Below are 24,415 nucleotides of genomic sequence, written 5' to 3'. Positions count from 1 at the left end.
ATATATACTCGTTAGCTGGCACCTGCCCGTCAACAGCGGTTGATCTACTGTGCATCTACGCACAGCAGACAAGCCACAGGCATTTGACGCGAAGGCGAACGCGGCACTACATGCAAGCCTGTTGTGTCAATATAAACGCTGATATAAGCGGATGAATGCCGGAGGCCTGTGGATATCCATCTGTCGGCCTAAGTAAAAGGGCATGATGACCACCAGTGCTAGTTCATTCACCCCAAATTCCTTGCTTAATCCAATTCCTCCAGATTTCGGTGGGACCCGCATTTCCTTGGATAAATTACTATAACGGTGCCCTCTGGAGGGTGTCCAGAAAGGTATTTGTGGGGGATCGGTGGTCATACCGCGAGTCAGTAACCGGAATGCTACTGGTGCTATCATCTTGTAGTATGACGACAGCGTTGGCATATGATAACTAGAAATCGCAGCAAACTACCCTTTGGCAAATGCTGGGTAGATGGGGCGAGATGGCCCAAGGGGTCAGAGCGCGAATTTACTGACCGGAAGGTCCGTGGTTTGCAGTCGACCTCTGCCTCTCGACTTCCTCTGTCTAGGCTTGGGCATCCTGGCAGTATCCCAGCCCTCGTGCAGCCTTCGGGTGGCGTGGTAGCTAGGCACCGAAATGGTGCTACAGCTGAACGACTGGGTAGCATTGGGAGATTCGAACATAGGTGTTTGACCGTGCTTCCGTGGTGGCTTGGAGTGTGTGTTGGCAACCGGCGAGTCTTGTCCTCATCGACTATACGGAACGGCAAGTTATGCTGGTCATTATACGAACTTTTTAAATAGCACCTTTGGGTTCGAGTATTGTGACACATTATGCCTCAAGCTATGATCGCGAAGCATCATTGTTGAACACTGATGTCATACTATCGATGATGGTGATGATGATCCTTCGAATCTCTTAAGCTTGTGCAAACGGCAGTTCTTCAGGCTGCTTTGTCAACTGCCAAATGTTCCAAAAATCTGAAACCAGGATTACAGTTTTCAAATTTACCTGAGCACCGGCGGAATTCTGTCCCCTCAAAGGTCTGGACGTCATTCTTCAGCTGGCCGTCAACAGCTCGCTGTGGAATATTATTTTTACGTATCCCGTCCAGCGCAACTGGAGGTGTATCAAGACGCACTCGATTCTGTTGATCTGGGCCCATCTGAGAACTGTAGCGCTCGAATTTTACCTGACCAATAAGATCGGATTTTCTTGCACAGGTGTTTAGGTAAATTTTGCCAAAGGCTCGAATATGCCGTTGGTATAGTGGAGAAAGTACGGTAGCTCGGTTAACGGCGGCCTTAGCATCAACACGCAGGTTGCGGTTGCTCCATAATCGTTTATATGAACGGCCGGAGGCAGTACTTGCCTTGGGAACCCGTGCATGTAGTTCAGTATTAATTTCGATTCTGTGGTCAGGGTGCTGCCATGGTGGTAATCTCTGCACGCCATGCCGGAGCCATTAATTTGAACACGGGATCTGTTGTTATAAAGAGCGTGTTGTAGAAGCGCTAATGTAATCAAAACGCTGAAATCCCGCTTCCAAATGTGTGCAAGTGAAGCGCGGTCATCCGAAACAAGTCACGCGGCTTCGTCTTCGCCGTGAGCTACCTCGAACCAAAGGGGTAACTATCTTGGCGACACTCTTCTGTTGGTCCATATGTTTCTTTCAGTGTTCCAACGAGTTCGGTCTGTATACGATTGGAACACCAGTTTGTATAGATACTTCGAATGCTTGGCTATCTCATTTGCAAAGCTCCGTTGGCGCTAGTAAATCTAACGGTTACTGGAGCGACTTTGTAAAGGCCATTGTCTTCTCATTAAACAAGAAACGGTTACTGGAGCGACTTTGTAAAGGCCAGGCCATTGTCTTCTCATTAAACAAGAGGGATTTAATACACCATTTTCACAAAACCAGTGTTGACGCTTTTCTGAATCCAGTGGTTTTAATCGCAGCCATTGTGGCATATCCCTTTCTCTTGGTCCATTTTTTCTTCACTGTTCATCCAACGTTTGTGGTGTCCTTGAACTTCACACTCTGTCACAGACAGCCTCGAAGATTCTGTAATGCCGACTGATCCAAAATACGCTTGATTTTGAGTTTTTGACAATCCCGGCGAGGTGGTTGCTCCAGAGACGGTCGGAGGCTGAACCTCATGTTGCAATCGGCACCGCCTAACACCTATTTTACGGGTACATCTGTGACATCCGCTTTTCGGGCAATTACGTAATCCAACAATACTCCTGTCCACTTCCTGAGTGCACTTATGTCGTGATGAGCGCTTTTCCAGTAATGGACCACATACTAGTGATCGCGAGTTCCTTACTCGTACGCGTCGTTGGTAATCATTGACCGTTTGCATTTATGTCTCCAATTTTGAGTGGCACGATTTTCTCTTTCCATGTCTGTTTGTCACGACTTCTTCGGGTATTGAGATCACCTATGAGAAATAGGTCGACGGCTGACAGTTAACAGCTGCTGGTAGAATTCTTCTTCGGCTTTTGAGTGAGACAAAGTGTCAAGTTCCTCTGGATGGCCGAATCCAGATAGCCATTATCCTTGCATTGATGCATTCCGGATAATCCAGTACCCATCCATCCATCCATTTGATCGGCCGCTGCAAACCCTACTCTGTGTTCCCACCGATTGTCTTGTCAAGTTTCAAACCAGCAGACTATGCATACAACTTCCTGCAATCTTTCTTGATGAGCCAACCGAGTTTCACCGAAAACAGCTATAAAGATGCGGTAGTGTTTCAGCTCTATGGTTACAAGGGCTGCATGTCTTTTGGGTCGCGAATGGCTTTGACGTTCTACGTTCCGACTCGAAGTTGGCGTGTCGTTTCTCTTTGTTTGCTGACGAGTGCAGTTCTTCGGTACCTTTAGGTTTCTCCTGACCCAACCTCCAATCTCGTCTTCTTGGGGCAGTTTTATGTAAGACAATGAACCGAGAATCTGACTCGTCTGGCGATGGAATTTCGGCTTAGCCCAAGGACCCATGCTATGGTTGTCTTTCTCTTAATGCTGCTGCTTCTAGGGCCGCAATCTTGGTTTTTAAGGGAATTTTGACCACATTAAGTGATGCGCCAGCAATTACAGTCGACAGTTGGATGATCAGCTTGTGCGGTTTTATGGCCGACCTTTTAATCTATCTTTTCTCAGCGAAAGGGAGCTTCCTTGAATCTCCAACTGTGGGAATGATTGTTCAGTGGAAGTATCGTACTATCCGCACAGTGCTGTCGCAGCGAGCACCACGACCTTACATCCAAACTCCCTCACATTATGACTGCTTGTGGTACTGAAATTTCTTGCTCTTCCTCTCAATTAGTATTCCTGGTACGGTAAAGCCTTGGTGGAACGAAGTTCCAACCATATATATATATATATACTTAGCAACACCCGCCGGCTCCTTAGCTAGGCGCCGTGTGTACGTTCTAATAGTAGCTATTCGTCCACAAATCTGAGAATGCACACCTTAGTCTGGTGGATCAGACTATTCGGATCGAAATGTCCAATAGCGTCAAATATCGAAAGGGTATTCGTTGAGCGGATAGTCGAACTACACACAAGCAAATCGCTCACCGAANGGATAGTCGAACTACACACAAGCATAATCGCTCACGAAGGCTACTTTCACGACGATTATTATATATCGAGTGAAGAGAGTGGGGATTAAAGCCTTTCTGTCCTGATGAAGGGTTCCTTCTGTACACTTGCTTTCATTCGGTCACCAAAGCTTCTGATGAGGTTCGCAGGTTTTGTTAGACACTCATTTAGAAAGAACCATCCACAGTACTTCTCGACTGGTGGAGCCCAAAGCTCCGGTATAGTCTACGAAGAGAGCTTGTACCGGTTGGAAGCGCTTGTGAAATCACCGTACAGCAAACACCAATTCTTTCATGCGGCAGGAACCACGTTGTTCTTGAGGGGCGTGATCCGACAGCTCGACACTCAGGAGACTCGGTCACCCGTGCCAACAAGCTGCTTTCATAATCCTAGTTGTTAGGCGAATTCTTGTTTCCCTTTTTCCTTACCGGGTGACACGATTAACGCATCCGTAAATTCTGGTGGAGGAACCTCTGCATGCCTGCACGCACGTACAGTTTGTTACTTCTTTCAGTTTGACATCTCACAAATCTTCACTCCATCGTTAATTAGTCGAAATTCAAGTGAACTTTATGAATTGTCACCTGTTATGCGGGCACCTGGATTCTTATTGCGTGCAATGACTTGTATCATGGTCAGTTAGTTCTGTCATCCGATCAGTTCATTATTGGTTTACTTGGTACTTACGACTGGTTTAATTATCTCTACAAACTGTTCAGTTTTACTCTGGTTTATGCCTTGTGTTCAGGGCTGGGTTCGGTCAGTGTTGCTGTTATATTTAAGTCGTTCTCTGTGGTGAAATTGTGCAACGTGGGTTATCCAATCAAACGACTGATCAGTGTTTCCCATGGGTAACATGCACACAACCCTGTCTACATCTTACGCCGTTATTTGTGTCTGCGCCTGAATTTTCCAGCATCATGGAATGACTTCCGGCAGTTACGGTGGAGGTGTGATGTGTGGTCAACCAGGATCGAAGCCGAATTATCCTACTGCCGGGGTGTCGTATCAACAACCTGGAATGATGCCGGCGAATCCGACACAATATCACGGAGGGATGATGCCAGGTCAGGGCTCGATGCCGTATGGTCAGCCGGGTTCAATTCCTTATGGTCAGCCGGGTTCAATGCCTTACAGTCAGTCAGGTGTAGCGCCAGGTATGGCGCCAATGATGCCCGGCAATCCATACCCGCCTGGTGGAATGCCTGGACAGATTCGGCCTTATGGCAACACTCCCGGAATGCCAGGCCAACCTCCTTTTTATTGGTAAGTAACCATTCGTCAAGAGAATTTTGCGATTGTATTGGGTAATAGGTGTTTCAAACGCGACAGCGTTGGTATTCCCAGGTAGGTTGTTCAGTGATAGTCGCCGTAGTGGGTACGCCTTTAGATTGATGTTTCTACTTCAGAATTCTATCTCTTACTGCTCACGTTGTCGGCGGCGGTTCGGAGCTTGCCACATAAGATGAACTAACGCTTTCGGAAAGGTTTTATCAGAAAGATCTTTCGCCGTGCGCTCTCTTATCAATGAAATTATGGTGCGTAAAAAGTGTCGGTCGAACGTAACCTCCATCAAAATGCGAATTATCCCTGTTGGCTTGTGTTGCGTGTTCTCTGTCATTGTGTCAGGCACCTTTCCTATTTATTGCTGATCGCTTATCTAATAGTTTGGTTTTACCAACCACCACCAACCGGGTAACCTTCATTCACGGGCAATATTTAGTTCCCATAGGGTTCTCTAATTCCTCGTTTATCTCCTGAAATTGGTCTCTCCCTACTCTGTAAGTTCCCAGTTAACACGCATCTGATATGAACTGATCCGCTTCATATACAAGCAGCTGTGGGAATAAATCAACTTTCGCCCTCTGTGGCCCCTGACCGTGTTGCTTTGGCTTGCGGTGTCAGGACTACGGTGAGGGAATCTCATCGTGTTTGGGAGGTTTCTGGTCGGCCCACCAGCTCTCTACCAGTTACTTTGTCATTCCTACCATGTTGTAAAAAATAAAAATAAAGAATAAATCATTCAGCTGTAGCACCCTTTCGGTGCCTAGCTGTCATTCCACCTGAAGGATGCACGAGGGCTGGGATACTGCCAGGTTGTCCAAGTTTAGATAAAGAGAGTCGGGATGCAGAGGCCGGGCCCGAACCATGAACCTTCCGGTCAGTAAATTCGTGCTCTAACCACATCCGTGTCGCCCCCGTTTAATGTTTGGTTGATACATTTTCCCTTATTTCGACAGCCTACCATCACAACTGGGTACTTGTGATTGATAACGCTCTCTACTATGTTAACCCAGTTGTTTTATCTTCCTCTTTTGCAGACCACGTCAACGTTCAGTTAAGCTCAATTTTTTGCACACTGTTGCGTGCCAAACCTTTTCACATTTCTCTGTTACTTGTATTCAGAATGGTTCTTCCAAAAATGTTTTTCAAAGAGACTTTACTTATCTTCATTCCTTCGGACTATTCCGTTTGTATTTTGCCATTTTTTAATTCTGGGCAACCATGCTTCACGTGATTTTTAACCTTTCTGATTTTGTTTTTCTTCTAGTAGTCGATTAATTATTGGGAACACGCACGACTTTTGTGACAGTTTATGGGACAACTTTATGCATTTCGCCAGAAGTGCCCCTCTGAATCCGGGACTACCCCCCAATAAGTGCAGTTAATGAACTCACCCAAATTCAGATTGGTCACAGCGTCGTACTCTCATGGTACGGTAGCAGTCTAATTTTGGATAGACTTCCCAAAGCTCCTTATAGATTATCAGACACAAACACTCAATACATGACAATACAAGTAGGGTTTCCGGTAAACAGATTTCATGACGAATCAACAATGCCCCGTTGAGGGTCAACGCTATATTTCTGGAGATTCCGGAAATCGGTACGAACGGAGCTTACATATATGGAATTCCTAGAATGACGGTGCACACTACTGATGAAGCATGCGAGTAGCGACTGGCTGTTGTCCGAACTTTTCTTGCTTCTGATGAAAGGTGAAGATCGGTAGGGAAATTATGAAGCCTTTTTTGCAGTGTTTGTTCGTTATTGTTCAATATTCACAGAATGGACAGGAAAATTCAAGAGAGCGCTTGGGAATCCTCACTTTCGGAACCTGTGTGGATGAAACGTCTAATTTCGCGTCTTATGGCTTGCAGCTACTTAGTTCATGTTCGTTAATAAGTAACTTCCCAGTGAATGGTGTTCATCCTTTCGCTGGTATGTTCTTCTTGTCTGAATCGCTGAAGTTTCAGTTTCCGGAGTTTTGTCCATCACTGAATATATTTACTGAGTGTTCCAATTTCGTGGTGCATGGTCGCCATTACCATCTGCTCCTGTTTTCCTGTAGGTACACAGGCTTGCCTCCATGTCATTAATAGCTTGGAAGCAACCCCTTTTGAAGAATAGCTCATCAACGGATATCTAGATGAGGAATGCACAGTGAAACAAGCACGGCAACCACTTATTTTGCAGACATCTCGCAAAAAGCAGATATTTTGCCAGGTTCAAGAGCAGTGTAACTTGCAAAAACTGGTCCAAGCTAATTATCCAACCATACGCCGACGAACAACGTTGCGGGCACACGCGAATCATCCCATCTTTGTCTTGCATGACGTGTGATTCAGAGAGTGAGCAGACAAAAGTATAACCAGTATAAAATTACCGTTTTCGGACGATATAATGTGCAATGTGTTTCGAGGCGGGTAGCAATTGTAACCGCAAACCCAATTGAGTGAGACAGATGAGCTCCCAACGTTTCGACAGTCATTTTGAATTGTTCTATTAGCGACTTCACTGCACTTTTTCGTGTCATCCAGGTCAGACATGTTGCTGCTCGACGGATGTTTGTGTCCGCCAGAGAACCAGCTACGAAACAGTCTGATATTCTGTGGTATAGCTCATTATTAGCAGACTATCACAATTTGGTGACAGCGTTTCAATGTAGAGCTGGTCTGTTGTGATGCCCTCAATAAGGCGCAGTTTCCCGGTCGAGCTAGGTGCTCAGGTTCAGTGGAAGGGCACATTCTTCCTGGGATTTACACTGAAAGTAATAAGCTGTCGGAAATTAGTCGCTGAGCTGCGGTCTCAGATCGAGATTGAGATCATTTTGATATTTGTCTGACCCATAATTGGGTGAGCATTTGTGCGGCAGTGAAACACCAGGGTTGATATTGTTGTTTCCCTTTCTGATGATAATTGATTTATTGTTCGCCTAGAACAGGAGGCCAGTGTAGTCATCAAACATAGCAGATTTATTAGATGGGCATGTGGTTCACTGTTGTGCTTTCTTTCAGTAGTTTGCCAGCACGAAAGCCAAGGTAGTATTAATATTTAGTGCGGTGTGAAACCGACCGGTAATGGAATAACGAGTATGCCACAGAAATAGGGCAGCTTTGTTTGGTTTTGGAGGCTACAGAAATTCCTAATTCCCAGAACAGCTACCCAACCAAGTATCTCGACTAAAATCTTTTAGCTCCTACGGCACCATTCCAGTGCATGCGGGATGAGTTGGACTTACACTCAGATGGGATAAGTCGCCACTGCTACAAGTATGGGGTCCATGTCATTCAATGTATTCAGTTCCTCCCTTCCAAGGAACTTTCCACTTGAAGGTCCATCTGTGTGGTCGTCCACCTTTTCTGAACAGATTAGGGATGCTTGACAGATAGTGGGGAGATGAGCTTGGAAATAGCGAAAATCAGGGTGTCTTTCGGACGGATATTTCGATGGCGTCTCATCGGTGCTACGCGTAAGGAGTAACTGACATGGCGGAACTGCAAAGGATCGTTATAGAGGTGTTTTAGGTATTCAGTTTGAAGAGTCACTCCAGTAGTGAGCCCAACTTACGCTGTGAAGTTTGAAAGCACCGCATGTCTGTTGAATCCTTAAAAGAATTTGTGAGTGGTACGCTTTTTGGTGGATCACAAGAAGAAACTGACAGACGCGAAGGTTATATGGATCTCTCATTATTTGAAGACAATGGCACGTGTCTGAATTACCTGATTTAACAGGGGAGTGGCGCTCTCTCTGCTCCAAATGTACGATAATCAATCAACTTGGTAGAGTGGTAAATTGCTCCACTTCCTGCACGGATGTTTAAGGGTTGGAATGTTCCGAGGTTTAGGCGTGTACTACTGGTGGTTGCAAACAAGAATCCTGTGATCTTATTCACAGAGAAGAGTACAGCTTCCAAAATTTCAGCGACAATGGTAGATAAGTTGACATTTGTGCGACTGCTGGTGCCTTGACGGGTAACGCACTTTCAGTGACGAAGGATTCCAGAAAGCTAATCAGCATGACATAGATTGATGACCGCGGAATCACAGAAACTTGCACTGTTTTCGTTTTTCTCATTATACAGTGTTTGCATCGCTTTAGCTTTATTATTGGCTGGGATTAACAATCTGTTATATTCAGCCACAGCATATTTCGGGGGATAATTAGCTAGTCGCTTGTTTTCGTAAAGAGATGAAATGGATGTACAGAGCTTTGCCAGTGTCATTCAGGCCTCAGTGAGCTTGTTTCCACGCGCGTTCATGCCCTGCATGGATGGTGGTTTGAAGACTGTCATCGTCGTTTGTGCTAGTCACTGATTTCCATACCTTTTGAAACGGAACGGCTTGTTCCCGTCCGCGTGGCTTCGAGATTAGTGGTCTCTGTAGACATTAAACATTCGACCACTTTTGCATGCTCATCAGTAGCTATATCCTGGATCAGAGACCTGACAGTAAAAATCCACTCTGGAGTCAACAGGCCGAGCAGAGCGAAACAGTTCCATCCCAGCATGACATGTTTTCGAAAAAAATGCTGAGCGATACCTAGGTTCACAAGAATTTTATGACATTTCCGTTGAGCGACACATGAATGACCTCTTAGAGAAACCCACCGTTTCATGTGATAACATTGCGCATGAGGCCCGATCTAGTCATTCTGTGTCCACCGTTGAACTGGGTCTTCACCTCTGGCTGCAGACTCCATTTTACGGCTAGGAAAATAGCTTAAACTTGCAGCAACTAAAGAACGGCATGAATAACTCAACACACGAAATGGCACACCAGCAAAATCACAAACCCAATTTATTTCATGGAGTTGTATTTATTGCAACGGTTTGAAATGTAGTTTGAGTTTCAAGTCTGTATGAGAATCTTCTGACAGAAGGATGTAGTGCTAATATCATCCTTCCTTCGGCTATTTATGACTTTTCTTGAAATATAGATTACTCTGGTGTTTTCGGGTCAACTTTGTTTAGTCAACTTGAAACGGAACCTGCGATGAAAATGGTCGGGTCTGAGTCATAATCCAGTCACTTGGCTATCGCGTGATCGCTTTGTTGCATCACAGTTGTTATGGTCGAGTGTGGACGACTCCGATAGGGTATATGAACTGAAATCATTAGTACTCACAAGGCCATTGCTTAACATGATGTGATCACCAAAGTGGACTAGATCAGCAGATCTCAGCAGGAGGAGCGTGATTGAAAAACGAAGTTGAGGAAACCACATGAGCTGGAAGTAGTTCTCTGCTGAGTAATAATAGGTAATACCGATCCAACTGTAACACCTTTTCGGCGCATAGCTGCTGCGCTACCCGAAGGAAACACAAGGGTCGGAATGTTGTCAGGTTGCCCAAGCCTAGGCAGGAGCAGTCAAGATACCGAGGTTGGGTTTGAAATATCGACCTTAACTGCTGATCTATTCCCTGTTTAGGCTTGGGCGACCTGGCAGTATCCCAGCCCTTGAGCTTCCTTCGGGTGGCATGGCAGCTGGGCACCGAAAGTGTGCTACAGCTGAACGCTTTCTTTTCTTTTTTTTCTTGCTGACCTATCTCGAGCCTAAAAGTCGAAAGTGATCAGCGGTGTAACACTCTATATTCCCCCACTGCCTTTTAATTCGAAGGTGGGTATCTCAAACAAACCCCGTGCTTTGTTCTGGGAATAATCATCCGCCGTTGCAGCACTTCTCTGGCCGGTCCTCACATCCATCCACTCCACACTGGTGCACTGCGATCATTCCATCTGCCAAGCCATTAAGCAGTTTTCCGTGTCTATATTACCGCTCACTAAAGCAGACTAAAATAATTCTTCACTAATTTCGGAAGCATGGATCCACATTCAGTTTTCAGTATCCGTACTCTCTATTAAAGTTGGCGATTGGCGGCTGCTACAGAGAGCTTGCTTTCCCTTACTGTGTTGCTTGGTGCTTGATCGCCGAAGTCTCAAAAGTATTGGCAAGATCAGGGGATGGCAATGTATGCCAGATGATTTTGGAAAAAAGGAAATCTCTTAAGACGGATGAGTTACTCACGTATTATAGGTTGATCTCGTTAGGACATCTACTCGCATCCTGCGTGGACAACTGCAAAAAGAGCTATTTTAAACATCCCTGTGTTGAGTTCAAGCACTTTGACGTGACCTGGCAACAGCGTATGAAAGTGATGGCCATCAAACTCAGTCAAGTTGACAAATTAGGCTTCTGGATAGAAACTCTGGGACTCAATTCATCAAAGGTTAATGCAATGGCAGACATGGCCGAATGGAGCAGTTACTAGCACTGCTGTATCACAGCTATGGCCCTCAATGAGTAGTTTGCCGATTCATACCAAATTTCGGGCTGTGCCATCATCTCTACGGTAGGCTATATCTTCCCAACATTCCCATTTTCCGGTAGCCGAAACTGTATCAGCTGGAATCAACGTATTCTTGGCACGCGGTTTATGGTTGATGAGGTGATCTGAAAGAAACCTATTTTAGTTACTGCTAAAGTGTAAACCTCCACAAAGCAAAGAGCTTCGTTTGTTGTTGTGTTAAAACATTATGGATTAGTTTCCCAGGCTCCAATCGTTCAGTGACGGGGATCTTGAGAATTTTCTGCTTCAACGACCGTTCTCCTCTCCGTTCCAGTCGGTCCTCTGTGTTACCAGCGATTAAATTGACACACCAATGATGATTGGGTCGTAACCTTTAGAACCGTCAGATATGCACAGTTTATTATGAAGAGACACTTTGCGTGTTGTTACCCATAGAGATAATTTTTGCCCAACATTGTTTCTTTGTCACCAAACTTCACCCGTGAGGAGCAAACTGAGGTTTCCGTTTGATTTTTTCTTCGGTTATCGATGAATAAAATGTAATTTTGGACTGTCCCAGGTTAAATTTTCTGATTAAATGTGTGGGGATTGAGTTTCGGCTCAGTCTAACTGGGCATTAGTTTATGCGACCGTCTCATGGTCACAATGTAAGGAGGAACAGCGTTTCAGAGAATGGCTTAAATAGGAGACTAACCAAGAACATGTTTGGAACAATAACGCGTTACAGGATCCCTATATAGAAGACTCTGAGCTCATAACATGGGCATCAAGTGGCCGTTCTTAACGAAATTGGTGTGTTTAACAATATAGAAGACTCTGAGCTCATAACATGGGTGTCAACTGGCCGTTCTTAACGAAATTGGTGTCTTTAACATGGGCGAACAAATATCATCGACCATGCAAATCCGTATGAGGGGGGTGGGCGTATACTTCGAAGTTAGCGAATGACAGGGCTTGCTGCCCTGTGCAAAAAGGATCCCTATAGGTTTGGTGACTTTAATATTTTGCATCTTCCTGAAATAGATTAGCAAAATTTGGAAAAAAATATCCTTATTCGGAGGACTTGTAATAATGTAGTTATCACCAAAGGTGATTCTACAAAGGAGGTCAAGGAACACGACCAACTTCTGGCGGTGAATTTGTCCGCATTTTTTAGCGCGACCAATGCTGACAACGTTTTTAGGGTGGGCCTGAAATTTACTCAGCTGATTCTCGTGTGCCCTTGGGCGAGCCATAAGACGAGCAACAAGATGAAGTCTGTAGAATATGCTTTTAGCCGTATTCCATTCCATTCCCATGAATAATTTTCAACAAGGAGTGATGTGCTTCTTCCAGATTGATTCTTATGAGGTTTAGAAGGTAAAAAATTTGCAAGCGAACTGGTTTTCTCAAGTTTTTCGAGGTTTAGAGCACACGTTTAGAGGTTTTAGAGTACACGATACATTAAGATGAAAGACGGCTTTTTGTCTCATTCTAACTCCAGCCGTTTTCTCTAGTATCGATGTTCCAGCAAGTAAAATGTGTAGCCAGACTCATCGTACACCTCTAGGTACGTTGTCATTAAGATATCCAAGTACGAACTTCCTATTCAGTCAGTGGCATATTTTTTTATGACAGACGTACAGTACACAGCCTTTAACATCATGCACGTGACACAAATTATTTCAATATATTATCTTATTAGGACATCTCAGATCAAAAGTACTGCATACCCGAAATACTCGTGCTTGAGTTCACCGGCAAGTTGAGTAGTCTTTTCAATCTGTCACTTCAGCTGACTACTTATGTGCTAATTCGTTGTTTCACGTGATTCGGAAGTGCTGGAAACTCAACGCTCAGTATATTATGACAAGGAAATTACTTGATACAAATAAGTGTGATTGCTTACGTCTAACAGAACATCCGGAATTTGAGAGAATGGTAACTGAAAGTGCGTGGGAAACTGGGGCTTTTGTTCCACTTCCATCGTTACCTTCACCGTTAAATACTCAACACTAAGGCAAAAAAAGACGAAGTGTTGGGTCTCAATTCGTTTACATTTAAATGGATTCCTTCCAGTCAAGCCGATGCTGTCTCTGACCTTTTGGTGGGCACATTTTTGAGGCGAATTCCGCATTGCCGTAAATCAAATTTCCCCTGAAAACCACCGAGATAATTCGATGTTCAGAGCTCTTTTTGGGTGACATTGTGCCCACGATTTTTCGTGTGCCAGTTAGGACGCAAGAATCATTGTTGGTGTGTGTTCTTCCAGACATCATTACCATAATCATCAGAAACATCTAATGTGTCCTGAGTTCTAATCTAAATTCTGTAGTTTGGCAACGGGTCTGAATCCCAGATTATAGCCTCGCATTACTACTGTAAAATCTGATTATTAGGGTGGAAGTCTAGTGAACTGACTGTTCTAAACAGTGACTTCTTTTTTCATTGAATAAGGAGCTATTTCTAATCTCGTTTAGAAGGCTCTGCGAATATGATAAATTAATAGGATAGGAGGCAGAGACGGTGGACTAGGTTGATTACTCGTTCACAAAAAGCAACTGAAAGATCAGCCTCAAAAATTGCAAAAACGACAAGAGGAACAATCAAGGCAGGGTTATTCATTTGCTAATTCGTGGTACGATCCGTCTGATGCACTGAACTGAACTGGCACAATTTGATTCACGCGTGCATGATGTGGTGTCTTATATTTATTCAATTTCATGGCCATATGCCCAAAGACCCACGATGGATTTGTGCAAATTCCGCTCTCATTACAGCTCATCAGCAGTGCAGATCCATATCATAGTGCATAGCCGTGCCGGGATTTGAACTCTGGAATAATTACGCCAGGACAGGAGGATGACCGTTCAAACGAGAGTGGTGTGAATATGAACGAAACGGATATCCGTCGGGTATTTTTTGGTTCACATGTGACTGTATGCATGAAATTTCTGTAACCTCACTAAAAAAAACCCATTACTATTGATTTTGTCCTGTCTAGCGCCCATTAGTTAGATGTAGACCCCCGAATTCTGGCCATCTCACATGAAAGAGAAACTGTATGAATATATACTTACAAACTCTTCGCCTTCACAACCAGTAGGACTGCGAAATGCTTATGGACATCTTCAAAAATACTGTCATGCAAATGTTGTCAGTAACTTCAGTGGTAGACATCAAGTATACTCAAATAATGAATCCAAAAAAGGAGCAGACCAACTGTGTGTTACCGATGAGATTTCAATTAGAGAATTTTTTTACCGCTTAATCTGGAGGCTACAGCGTTTGTTTAAACAGGGAATGAAAAGAAAAACACCTTATTTGGACTCCATGGGTAGGTCTTTTTTATTTGAGGCTGTGTCGAAGAATCACTCCACCTGAGATGAATATGCAAGTGGGTTACAAACACGATCTGTTCAAGCTATCCCGTTACGCTCACCAGGTGAGTTTGTGTCAGTAAGATCTCCAAGTGACACCGGCTATATTCATTTCAGTTTGATTTTTATCACACCCCTTTAAAAATGGTGGTGGTGGAGAACCTTTCTAACAAACTAGTTGCATGGAAAAAAAAGAATAAAAAACGCATCTATCTTTGTGGTTCAGTAGTCCAGTGAATTGACAATTGTCAATAACTCATGAGTGGATGTTGTTCAGCTATCTCACTCAGCGCTCAAAAGCCCCATTCACAAGGAAGACGTAAGGTTGTCTTACTGCCTCTGAAACTGAATTCCTATGAATCTATCTGGCCAGGTAAAACCTTTCGTAACGGAATATGCATCCAAATTTTGAATCTGAGTGACTGGAAACACACTCAAACACACTGTCTAATTAGGATGCTTACATTTGGCGTCAATAAAGCCCAAACCGAGTAAGACTTGCGATGGAAATAATGAAATACTCGACATATGTCGGTTGGAACACGCATGATCTGTGATTTTTCGCTTTGGAACTGGAGGGAAAGGACTGATTTTTTTCTTACTGCACTCCCTAAATCCCAGACGAATACTTGTATTCAAGTTGGTATATGGGTGGAAAACTTTTGTGTTCTCCAATTATCCCCATACGCCTCTCTTTGAAACCTTCAAGTTTACAGTTGTTAGTTGCAAGGGTTGTCGGGGGATTTCAAGCCGACGACTCAGTTCTCATACCGTTCTACTGTCCGTTACTGTATGCAGTGACCTTGGTGTATGTCACTCCAACACCATTCCGTTTGATCAAATGTATCTGCAAACTCAAATCATTCATTCAGTTGTAGAATATCATAGACGAGCGATTCAGTTGAGTCTCTCGTGAAAACCAAATTGGGTTCAAGTAGATCATAAAGTTGACGGAAACTCGGGGACTGCGCCTACCTGATGAGCCCCAAGAAGGGCGAAACGGTCGTGGGCTGTCGAAGAGTATTTAGCAACCTTGTGAGTAGTTTCCTTTATCAACTTATTCTGCTTATTCTGTTTCGATTAGTTTATTTTGAAGTCATTTCTCTCTACCTATGCATGCTGTTCGTAAGATTCAAGGTACAGACACGTTCGCCATTAATAAAACGGTCTACATTTCGCACACAATTCACTTGTGAACGTCGCTAGTAAAGTTCCTGAGACCTGCGTTAGAAACTCAGGAAGATGCACATTGACCGACTTGTCGTCACCTTACTTCGTGAATTTTGTAGCTGGCGAATAACTTGTGCCTTGGGTTTTCCTTCCTTCAATTTAAAGCTCATGTCACAGTTGAGGTTTTATGCAGCGAATCAGCTGATTATATCCTCGGTGCTCTTGTAACGTATGCTCAGCAGTTGAACCGGCGAAATTTCTTCTTAAGCTGAACAGCTTCCGTCCTAATTATCGCACCGTCGTTTTCCTCAGTAAAGAAACATGAAGAAACGGCATGCTCTCTAGGTCTTAAATGAGACCCTTTAAGGGGTTCTTCTAAAAGACGAAACACATTGGAGTGAGTAGAATTGGAGTTTATTCGGAGGTCGCCGCTTCTGACTACGGTGGACAAAACAGTCACAAATAAAACAAATAAACAAATTAAAAAAAACAAATAAAATAAGGACGGAGGTTCACATCAACTAAACGATTTAGTGAATGTCGAACCGTGAACTTACAACAACGCAAAAATCGCATGGCACTGGGAGTTCCCACAGAAGTGTACGAGACTTCGTTTAGAAATCTGCCTGTCGTTAAACGGTCAATATTCTCTCAAGCACTACTGTTGGATTACTGCACGATCAATCACATAATCAATATGGAACGGCATGTCACTCGCTTCGGTTCCCAGCCGCCATTATGTGAGCACTGATGGCATACTATGTCGCACATCCATTCTAACCCGGCGAAATTAGTGGAAAAAAGGGAACTAAGACTATTGGTAAAAATAGGCGCATCTGCACACTGACGTGGCTTTGATGAGGGACTCAACTGGGTCCAGCCATAACAGCTTGGAATCAGCGACCACCGTTGTGCCGGAATCGCCAGTCCTAATATCCCTTTGGGAATTTCCCATCTCCTAACCTTTGGAAAATTCCAGCTATCCGTAGAGACAATATATATTTCGCACCTTCATTTTCCGAAAGGATTAATGGGCAATTACGCAGACTAACAGAAGAAAATAACGGTTCCAAGGTATGAAGTCGAGCGTCGTTCGAAGGGTAGAGTAAGGAACAGGTGCAAGTAACATTGATTACCATACTGCATTTTGACGACGAGTACAACTATAAAGTAGGGAACCGAATTTTCGTGATGTCAAAGGCATTACAATAAGTCTAAAACAAGGGTATTATCTGTTTATTGTTTTTTGGGGACTATGTTCAGTTGGCAAGGTGGTCTCAAGGCTAGCAAACAAACTGGCTATACTCAACCGCCACCGAACAAGGTACCAAAATGAAAAATGCAGCGATGTCGTATCAGGTAGCAGTTAGAAGGTGATGCTGCTATGAGTCAATGGTAAAGTACACATCTTGTGGCGTCCCTTTATCCCTTCGCCCATCTCACGCCATACAGCATACAAGGACAAAACTATTGAATACAGCTGTTCAAAAGCTAGCACTCTTCAAATCCGGACCGACTAGCTCCGATTTGTAATTCTCATCTAAAAACTTTTCAAGCTCACGGCTTGAAGCTGTCAACTTCTCATTAAGCGTCTTGAAAGATTTGGGGACATTTTGGCTACTCACCAGTAGTCAGATTTGAACAAATTGTGACACGCATCAAAGTTAAAGAAAAGTACTCAATTATTTCAGTGTGCTGCACTCTTCGCTAAAGTTTGAAACAGGTATAACTACTTGGACCCCATATGGGGTTGGCGAACTAATTCACTTGTACTCAGCATGATGCCGTCTGTAAGTGAATGATGCTGTTTCGGTGGGCTGAAATGGTTAGCAGGTGAGTGTGCTCAATCACTCCTGTGACCAACATTGCTCTGGACAGGAGAGATCTAAAGCCCAAAACTGTTAACAAAACATTCCTCCGTGCTCTGATTTTCGGTATTACTTGGTTTAAGGTGGCTATTTTATTGCTATCAGTGAGACGTACAGATGTTCCTACTTGCTTCATGATATAGCCCGGTTGTCACTGACAGACGAAGGGCTAGCCCATTCTGTCTGTCATTGCACTGGAAGAACTGAAATTGTGCGCTGATTAAATCTGACGCTTTCTTGTGAAAGCCTAACCCTAATTTCTACTCATGGTGAATATTCGAACATTTTCATCATGCCACAAAAGCAATCCCTTATTCTCTCAGTGACTTTTTCGGATGTCAGGTAAACAGTGAACAGATTTAGGTTATCTCCAGTGTTTCTTGATGGAATCTGCCTCATATAGTACTGAATAATTGCATCAGAAATGCAGATTTTTACATTCTCTATATATCATTTCAATGCAGAATACTGATAATTCTGTATTCGCTGTAAACCTAACTGGCGCAGTCTGGTGAACCCTTCAAGAGTGAATGTCTCACAGAAGATTGGTGGATTCTTGATTTGACAGGCGCAAGCAAGAACCGTGCGTGTGTTACCAATTTTTCAAGGCCATTTTCCAGAATCCTCAAAATGATCCGGCGTGACATGGACCTCATCGCAGTCAACAATTCTTTCTGGTGCTAGAATATCTGTGCTGGCAGCGGACACAATGATGGCATCGAGCAACGGATAATGGAGGATGGTCTGGATAATGATAAGGTAAATGACGGGGAGTACTCATTTGCAACCGAAGACAGTTTTGAAGGGAGATTCGGTTGAATTTCGCCTAACTATAAGACAGACCTAGCTTGGAAAGGGTAGTTAAGAATCCTCGCTGAGGTTACTAATTGTGCCAAAAATTGACCTGAGACCCTGAGGCAGTTCAAAACAGTGTTAACATAGTACTGAGCTTCGGTGGAAATATTACTTGAACCCATGGCGTGATACTTGCCACAGAATCATGAAAAAACCATTCGACTTTTCGCATCTTGAATAAATTTATTGCACGAATAAAAGGTCAGGTTTTCAATAGCGCTTTCAAACGTTCGAATCACGTAACCTGACATTTGAAAAACAAGCACCTTCTAACCAAAAGATTCTTGTGACGATTTAGCCTTCGGACGAGTATTTTTTCCATAAAACTAGTGGCATTATTCCATTTGGAGGAATGATGGGTAAACACTATGAAGAATTCCGAAATGGGACACAAAACCATATGGTACTTCACGATACATCTGTTGCAACGACAACTATGTTAGATGCCTCCGCACCCCGAGAATTGTGAGTCCGTATGGAACAGTCGAACTAAATACGAAGGTTTCGAACTAAATGCCTGAAGAGATGATACTGACGCATCAACATCAGAACCATCTGCATTGTCCATTGGCTAGTGCACTCGACAAGCTTGAGAGTTTTTGATTAACTCCACACAAACATACATAAACTTCCGGCAAGTGGCACTTTAGGTTCCTAACGATATGTTGTAGAATATATTTTCAGAAGCTCCTTCCTCAAAGCATGCAATGACAGTTCCAATGCACCTGTTCACTAAAGAAATCATCATATTTTGACGGGCCAGCCATAACTCTCGTTGGAAAAATACTGCTTATCATCACGTATCATCAATATGGTACATAGTTATGTGTGTAAACTGAGAATGAAAGATCATATTGTCGTCTTAAGAAGGCTGTGGGTCTTAAAGGCCATGGACTTAAAGTGTAACCCTGGTCACAAACAACTATCAAAGCCTTGGGGTCCTTTTCTACGAGTTTGGCTGTGCGGTCCACTAAAATATGTATCGCTGGAAGTTTGACATACATCTCCAAGGCACAAATTTGCTATCTTAGAAAGCTACTTCAGCATCTTTACTTGACACAAACCCAGTTAATAGCCATGCAGAAGTTGGAAGCGTGCATGAATAGCCGTGAAATATACAATCACCATTAGTAACCATCAACTATATTTACAATGTGACCAAAGCTTTCATTATTTGCCTGTGTTTTGGGCCAAACTGTCATCCTAGACAGGTTTTTGCATTGAGCGCAACATGCTTCTGTCTATGCGAGCCCGGTTGCCTGAGTAACGATGTTTGGTCAACATCTATTGTACCCTAGTTCGTGTGTCGTTTCCCCGTTTACAACTTAGTAAATGCGAAAATCAGAGGGGTGTATGTGCACAGACAGACACATCGTTTGGAAAGTGATGCCCATTAGTAAGGAAGCTATAATCTTTTCCTAAATGAATTCCATGAACTCACATCATAATGCGCAAGTAGTTCAGGGTACCGATTTCCAAAATAAAAACGACCTCAATATATACGCTATGGGAATTTGTAAAGAGAATTGCATTAACAAAAGACTTGGACAAAACTCACCTAAAGTCCTCGTTTACAACATTTCTTACCGGAAGTTGCTGAACAGTTGGTGCCTTAAATTTCAGTTCTGAAATGCTTTTCTCCGATATGAAGTGTTCTATCTAGGTGATGGAAACCTTCTGAAAACCTATCAACTGTTATGGAGCTTAAAGGCTGGTGTGACCTCTGAACTCACAAAGAAGTGTTCGGATTTAGACATGCTTGACGAGTTGTTCAAGCGTGAACTAGAGTCAAGTTTGATTCAGGAAATAGGCTCATCATGTTAGATTCAGAACGATGGATTTTTGAGGACTTTAAGCAAGATATTACCAATATAGTGCCAGGAACACTTTCTACTAGGGTGGCATTTGGTCTTTCTGTTCAACTTATTGTCAGTGTATTGCTTTTCAACAAAGTCAATCTTGAATCCACGGTTAGTGAGGTTAAATTCTTGGACGAGGCTAGAATGCTAGGAGGTGAGCATAGAGTAGCATATTTTGATCCACTGCATATTTTATACACACTTGCGTAAAGTGGTTTTAAGTAGGCTTGGGAGAGAACACTACCTATACAAGCGCTGAAAAATTTTCAACAGTCCACAACAGGTCTCGTTCCTCTTGGGCTCATCAGATAGACATAGTCCTTCAGCCACTTTAGACTTTATGTCCTTTTTGACCCAAAATTTAGGAAGATCATTCATTCACAACTGAATTGCTGTATGGCAGACATTCAACAGGGTCGTCGCTTAAACCATGCCCCAACCAAGTGTGTTGCACAAAGGTCTCCCATGCTACTGTTATGTTACATATCTGTTCACAGAGCTCGACAAACAGATCAACTGCCATCAGATCAAACAACAGTGAACACACCCGAGCTACTCATATTTCGACAAGTCGATACCCAAACTAGTCATTCATTTCAACTCTTCCCCCATGAGTTTTGAGTAATTCTGTGTTGTTTAGTCAGTCGAGTGGTAGTATAAACTCCTCCAGACTATCTGCACTCGTCTTCAAAGGGATTCACCATGTTTCATCTAGACAAACAATTCGTGTATAAACATAAACTTCAGAGTTGGGTAAACATGGAAATCCTAAAACAGTGTAACAAAATGTAGAACGTTTGATGTTTCATATGAGATGAGCTTCAAGCAAGTTTTACATGACTAATATATTACATTCATTCTATGAGCTATCTTTGACTTCAAAAACACAGGCCACCCTCAGCCTATCTTTCGAATCAAAATACTGACTGAACCGATCGTCGCATTGCTGTATTCTCTTGTTCCCTGCTCTTCTAGAGTGCATCTAGTCTTAGATTGAGAGAGTCGTATCAAATGATGGTGTGTTTGCATGCGATCTGGACAGAATAGCGCACAGACGACGCCTTAATGGCCTGCATTCTTCTATTATCTGTTCAGGTATTCTGTAGTGAAAAAGCAATTCTTTAGTAGCACGCGACCTGTCAAAACGTGAGTTATTCATATGCAGGATTTCTATGACATTATCAGATCACCTGCCCTGATGTAACTGATGTGGTCTTATGACTGCCTTACTTGTGAGCATCTTTTAGTGTTAACTGACTGGCGTGCAGAATGATCTAGATATACAGCAATATAATCACTGATAAATTGTGATAGTTATTAGAACCCATAGCTGGTGCCTGGAAGCTAGTTTTTTTTCACAGAGTGGTTTGGAGATGCTAACACAGGGAGTAACTGATACACAGCTTGCACGTATTCAACCAGTCGGAAAACGTCCGGAACAGATCAAGAAGGCAGTCGGCAGAAACGTTTAGCTTTAGAGCATGCTGCGTTAGTTTTGTGGACGTCTTAACAAAATGTCAGTTAATGGATGTTTTTCATTAGGCATTCACCAATACTGATCTGTCTGTAAACACTCCGTTCAATATATTAATCACCAATACTGATCTGTCTGTAAACACTCAATATATTACTCATTGGTAGGCGTTCTTTTGAAATACTGTCCACAGAAACAACAAAAAAGCAATTTAGTTGACGAGCACGACGGAAGACTGTACTTTAGCGAACAAAACCAACCCAAGTTGTTGAATGAGGGCTTCTGGCCTTAAACCACCCGGAAATTCAATCATCTGTGCAAAAAAATACAGAGGGTATGAGTAATGCGCACATTTTAAAATTTAAATAGGACAGGTAAAGTACACCTTTTGGTTTAGCTATTGTTACGGTAAAATTTTGAGATCCATCGGCATTTTTTCAAGTAAGTCTAATCGACAGTCTATGTGTAGTATGCAGGAAAACTAAAAACAGGACTAAAAGTTCAATAAAATCACTGTCACCAGAATTATCTTCAGCGGAATGAGCAATGATTTTAGAAAAAAAACATGACTGGTTTATTGATTGTGAACAATGTGTTTTCGGCAGTCAAACTCTTCTACAAACGCCCAGTAGACCACGGCCAGGACATGAGACGCAGCTGCCTGAATTTCTAGGACAGGCTAATTCGTTTTTCATACCTGTCACTTATAAGAACTCCAAAGTCCAGCCCCTTTTTCAATATTCGTTTGAGTTTGCGGCTGCCAAAACAAAAAAATGCGGCTCAATTTTCCTCTGATGTGCATAAAACGTGTAGGATACTGAAAGGCGAATCTTGAGGCTGACCACAGAAAAGCGATCCTTGTTAAGTTAAAGCACGAAGCGTGACTCTATCAAGGCAACCGGAATAGCACAGGGTCATTGCTCACTACAATGAACTATTCCCTTTAAATCTGAAACAAAAAGAGCATGTTTTAGCAGGCATGTTGGGAAAAGCGTTAAAAGGTCATGACCAATTTCAAAGTACTATTTGAAAAACCACAAGGATACAAAGGAGTTGACTGTGTACTCCGCTTTATCAGCAAGTATCCTTTTTAGCATCATTATTCCAATTCAACTTTGAAAAACCACAAGGATACAAAGGAGTTTACTGTGTACTCCACTTTATCAGCAAGTATCCTTTTTAGCGTCATAATTCCAATTCAAACGTCAAATCTTAACTTTCAAAACTACATACAAGGTGAGTAATGCTCAGTCAATATTTATGCAGGGGAAATTTGATCGAGTGTATTTAGCATGTTTATGCGGTCAACCTGATGACGTATGGAATCTGCTCCGATCTTTACAAGAACATGCTTTCGATGAAAAAGATGTGACCAGCAAACGACTTTAAACCCGAAACTTCCGGTTGATTTTGACTACTTGATCGCGAATGAAAAGGAAAAGAACGCTAGTTAGCAAGTGGACCCAAGTAAAAACCGAACTGCCGTTCCCTAAAGTGTAAAAAAAGACGCTTTTCGAAAAGAAGATAATGGATTATTGGGTCTTTGTAAGTGAAGCTGCTTTACATCGAAAAGCTGAGAAGCACTGTTTCATCTCTAATAAAAAATCATCAGCACCACTTATCTCACGAAACTCACGGGAGTTTCGAACTTATCATCTCCAGATTAGTCAGTATTTGAAGGCTTAGCAGACTGACCGCGAACGGCTGATAAGCAGCGTGATTATCTCTCGCTTAGATAGGATATATTGCCAATAACTCCAATCAGAGGATTGACACAAATCGGACAGTTGTTTACTGGCCTATTGAGTGACGACTTATTAGCTAGAAGGTTCACGTGACTTACTAGTTATTATTCCGTTCAAGTCACTTGAAAATTTCTGATAGTATCTAGACATCTGGAATGAAAGTGCCACTGAAAGACACCGAAGGAACGCGAGTTTTTTCACGAAGTGATATTTCTGGAGAAACTTCAGTAGTGATCTCTGAATAAATGAACCGAACGAAAAGACTACCTTGAAATGGTGACCCTTCGTAAGGGGGCCCTTTTAGACATAGATACACGGTGCGCAAGACATTCAAAAGGCTTTCTTAAAGGGACTGAACACATCACGCTGCATGCAAGCACCTATCCCATCCAAGACATCCTCAAGATGATGACAGCGCGTGACAATAAAATATCACCTGGGGCAATCTGGCTGTCACTTTTGAAATTCTTTCCAGCTTATTTTTAGTTGAGATACATCATGTTTATGGTGATTTCATCGTGGTCTTCAACCCACAAAGCATAATAGTGGGGAAAAATGAACCAACATTCGTATTTACGCCGAAAGTGCCAAACCGTCGAATACCACGGCGTACCACTTATTTTTTGGGACAACACAAAAGTGAAACAAATCTGAACGAGACAGAAAATTACTCTAATCAACTTTATAAATAAGCATGTGTATAGCTATGCACTCCGATTAGCTAGAAACCATATTTCCCCTTCGATTTTGTTATCCTCCCTAGTACATTAACTTATGTGTGGTTTAAAGGCACGCGAATATTAGTAGTGAAAATTTTTTTTCTGCCATTGATGATGATTACGTTTCTATGTGAACAGGAGTGGTTACCGGATAGGTTGAACTGGAG

The 24,415-nt window shown here is 42.9% G+C and overlaps 2 protein-coding genes across 2 annotated transcripts in view; one reads left to right on the top strand and one right to left on the bottom strand.

The window, feature by feature from the left end:
• T265_03127 (hypothetical protein) overlaps positions 1–6,167 on the top strand; it is a gene marked incomplete at both ends in the record, with an annotated part of 56,995 nt that extends 50,828 nt beyond the window's left edge. The window contains 2 exons of the mRNA XM_009167532.1: positions 4,527–4,876; positions 5,932–6,167. Coding sequence (XP_009165796.1) covers positions 4,527–4,876; position 5,932 — 351 coding nt within the window. The remainder of the gene's footprint in view (positions 1–4,526; positions 4,877–5,931) is intronic.
• Positions 6,168–6,897: 730 nt separating this feature from the next.
• Positions 6,898–24,415, bottom strand: part of T265_03126 (hypothetical protein) — a gene marked incomplete at both ends in the record, with an annotated part of 25,235 nt that continues 7,717 nt past the window's right edge. The window contains one exon of the mRNA XM_009167531.1: positions 6,898–7,035. Within this exon, the coding sequence (XP_009165795.1) occupies positions 6,898–7,035 (138 nt within the window). The remainder of the gene's footprint in view (positions 7,036–24,415) is intronic.

This window comes from Opisthorchis viverrini (assembly GCF_000715545.1).
Source record: "Opisthorchis viverrini unplaced genomic scaffold opera_v5_42, whole genome shotgun sequence".
Classification (NCBI taxonomy): domain Eukaryota; kingdom Metazoa; phylum Platyhelminthes; class Trematoda; order Opisthorchiida; family Opisthorchiidae; genus Opisthorchis; species Opisthorchis viverrini.
This window is presented reverse-complemented; position numbering and strand designations above follow the sequence as displayed.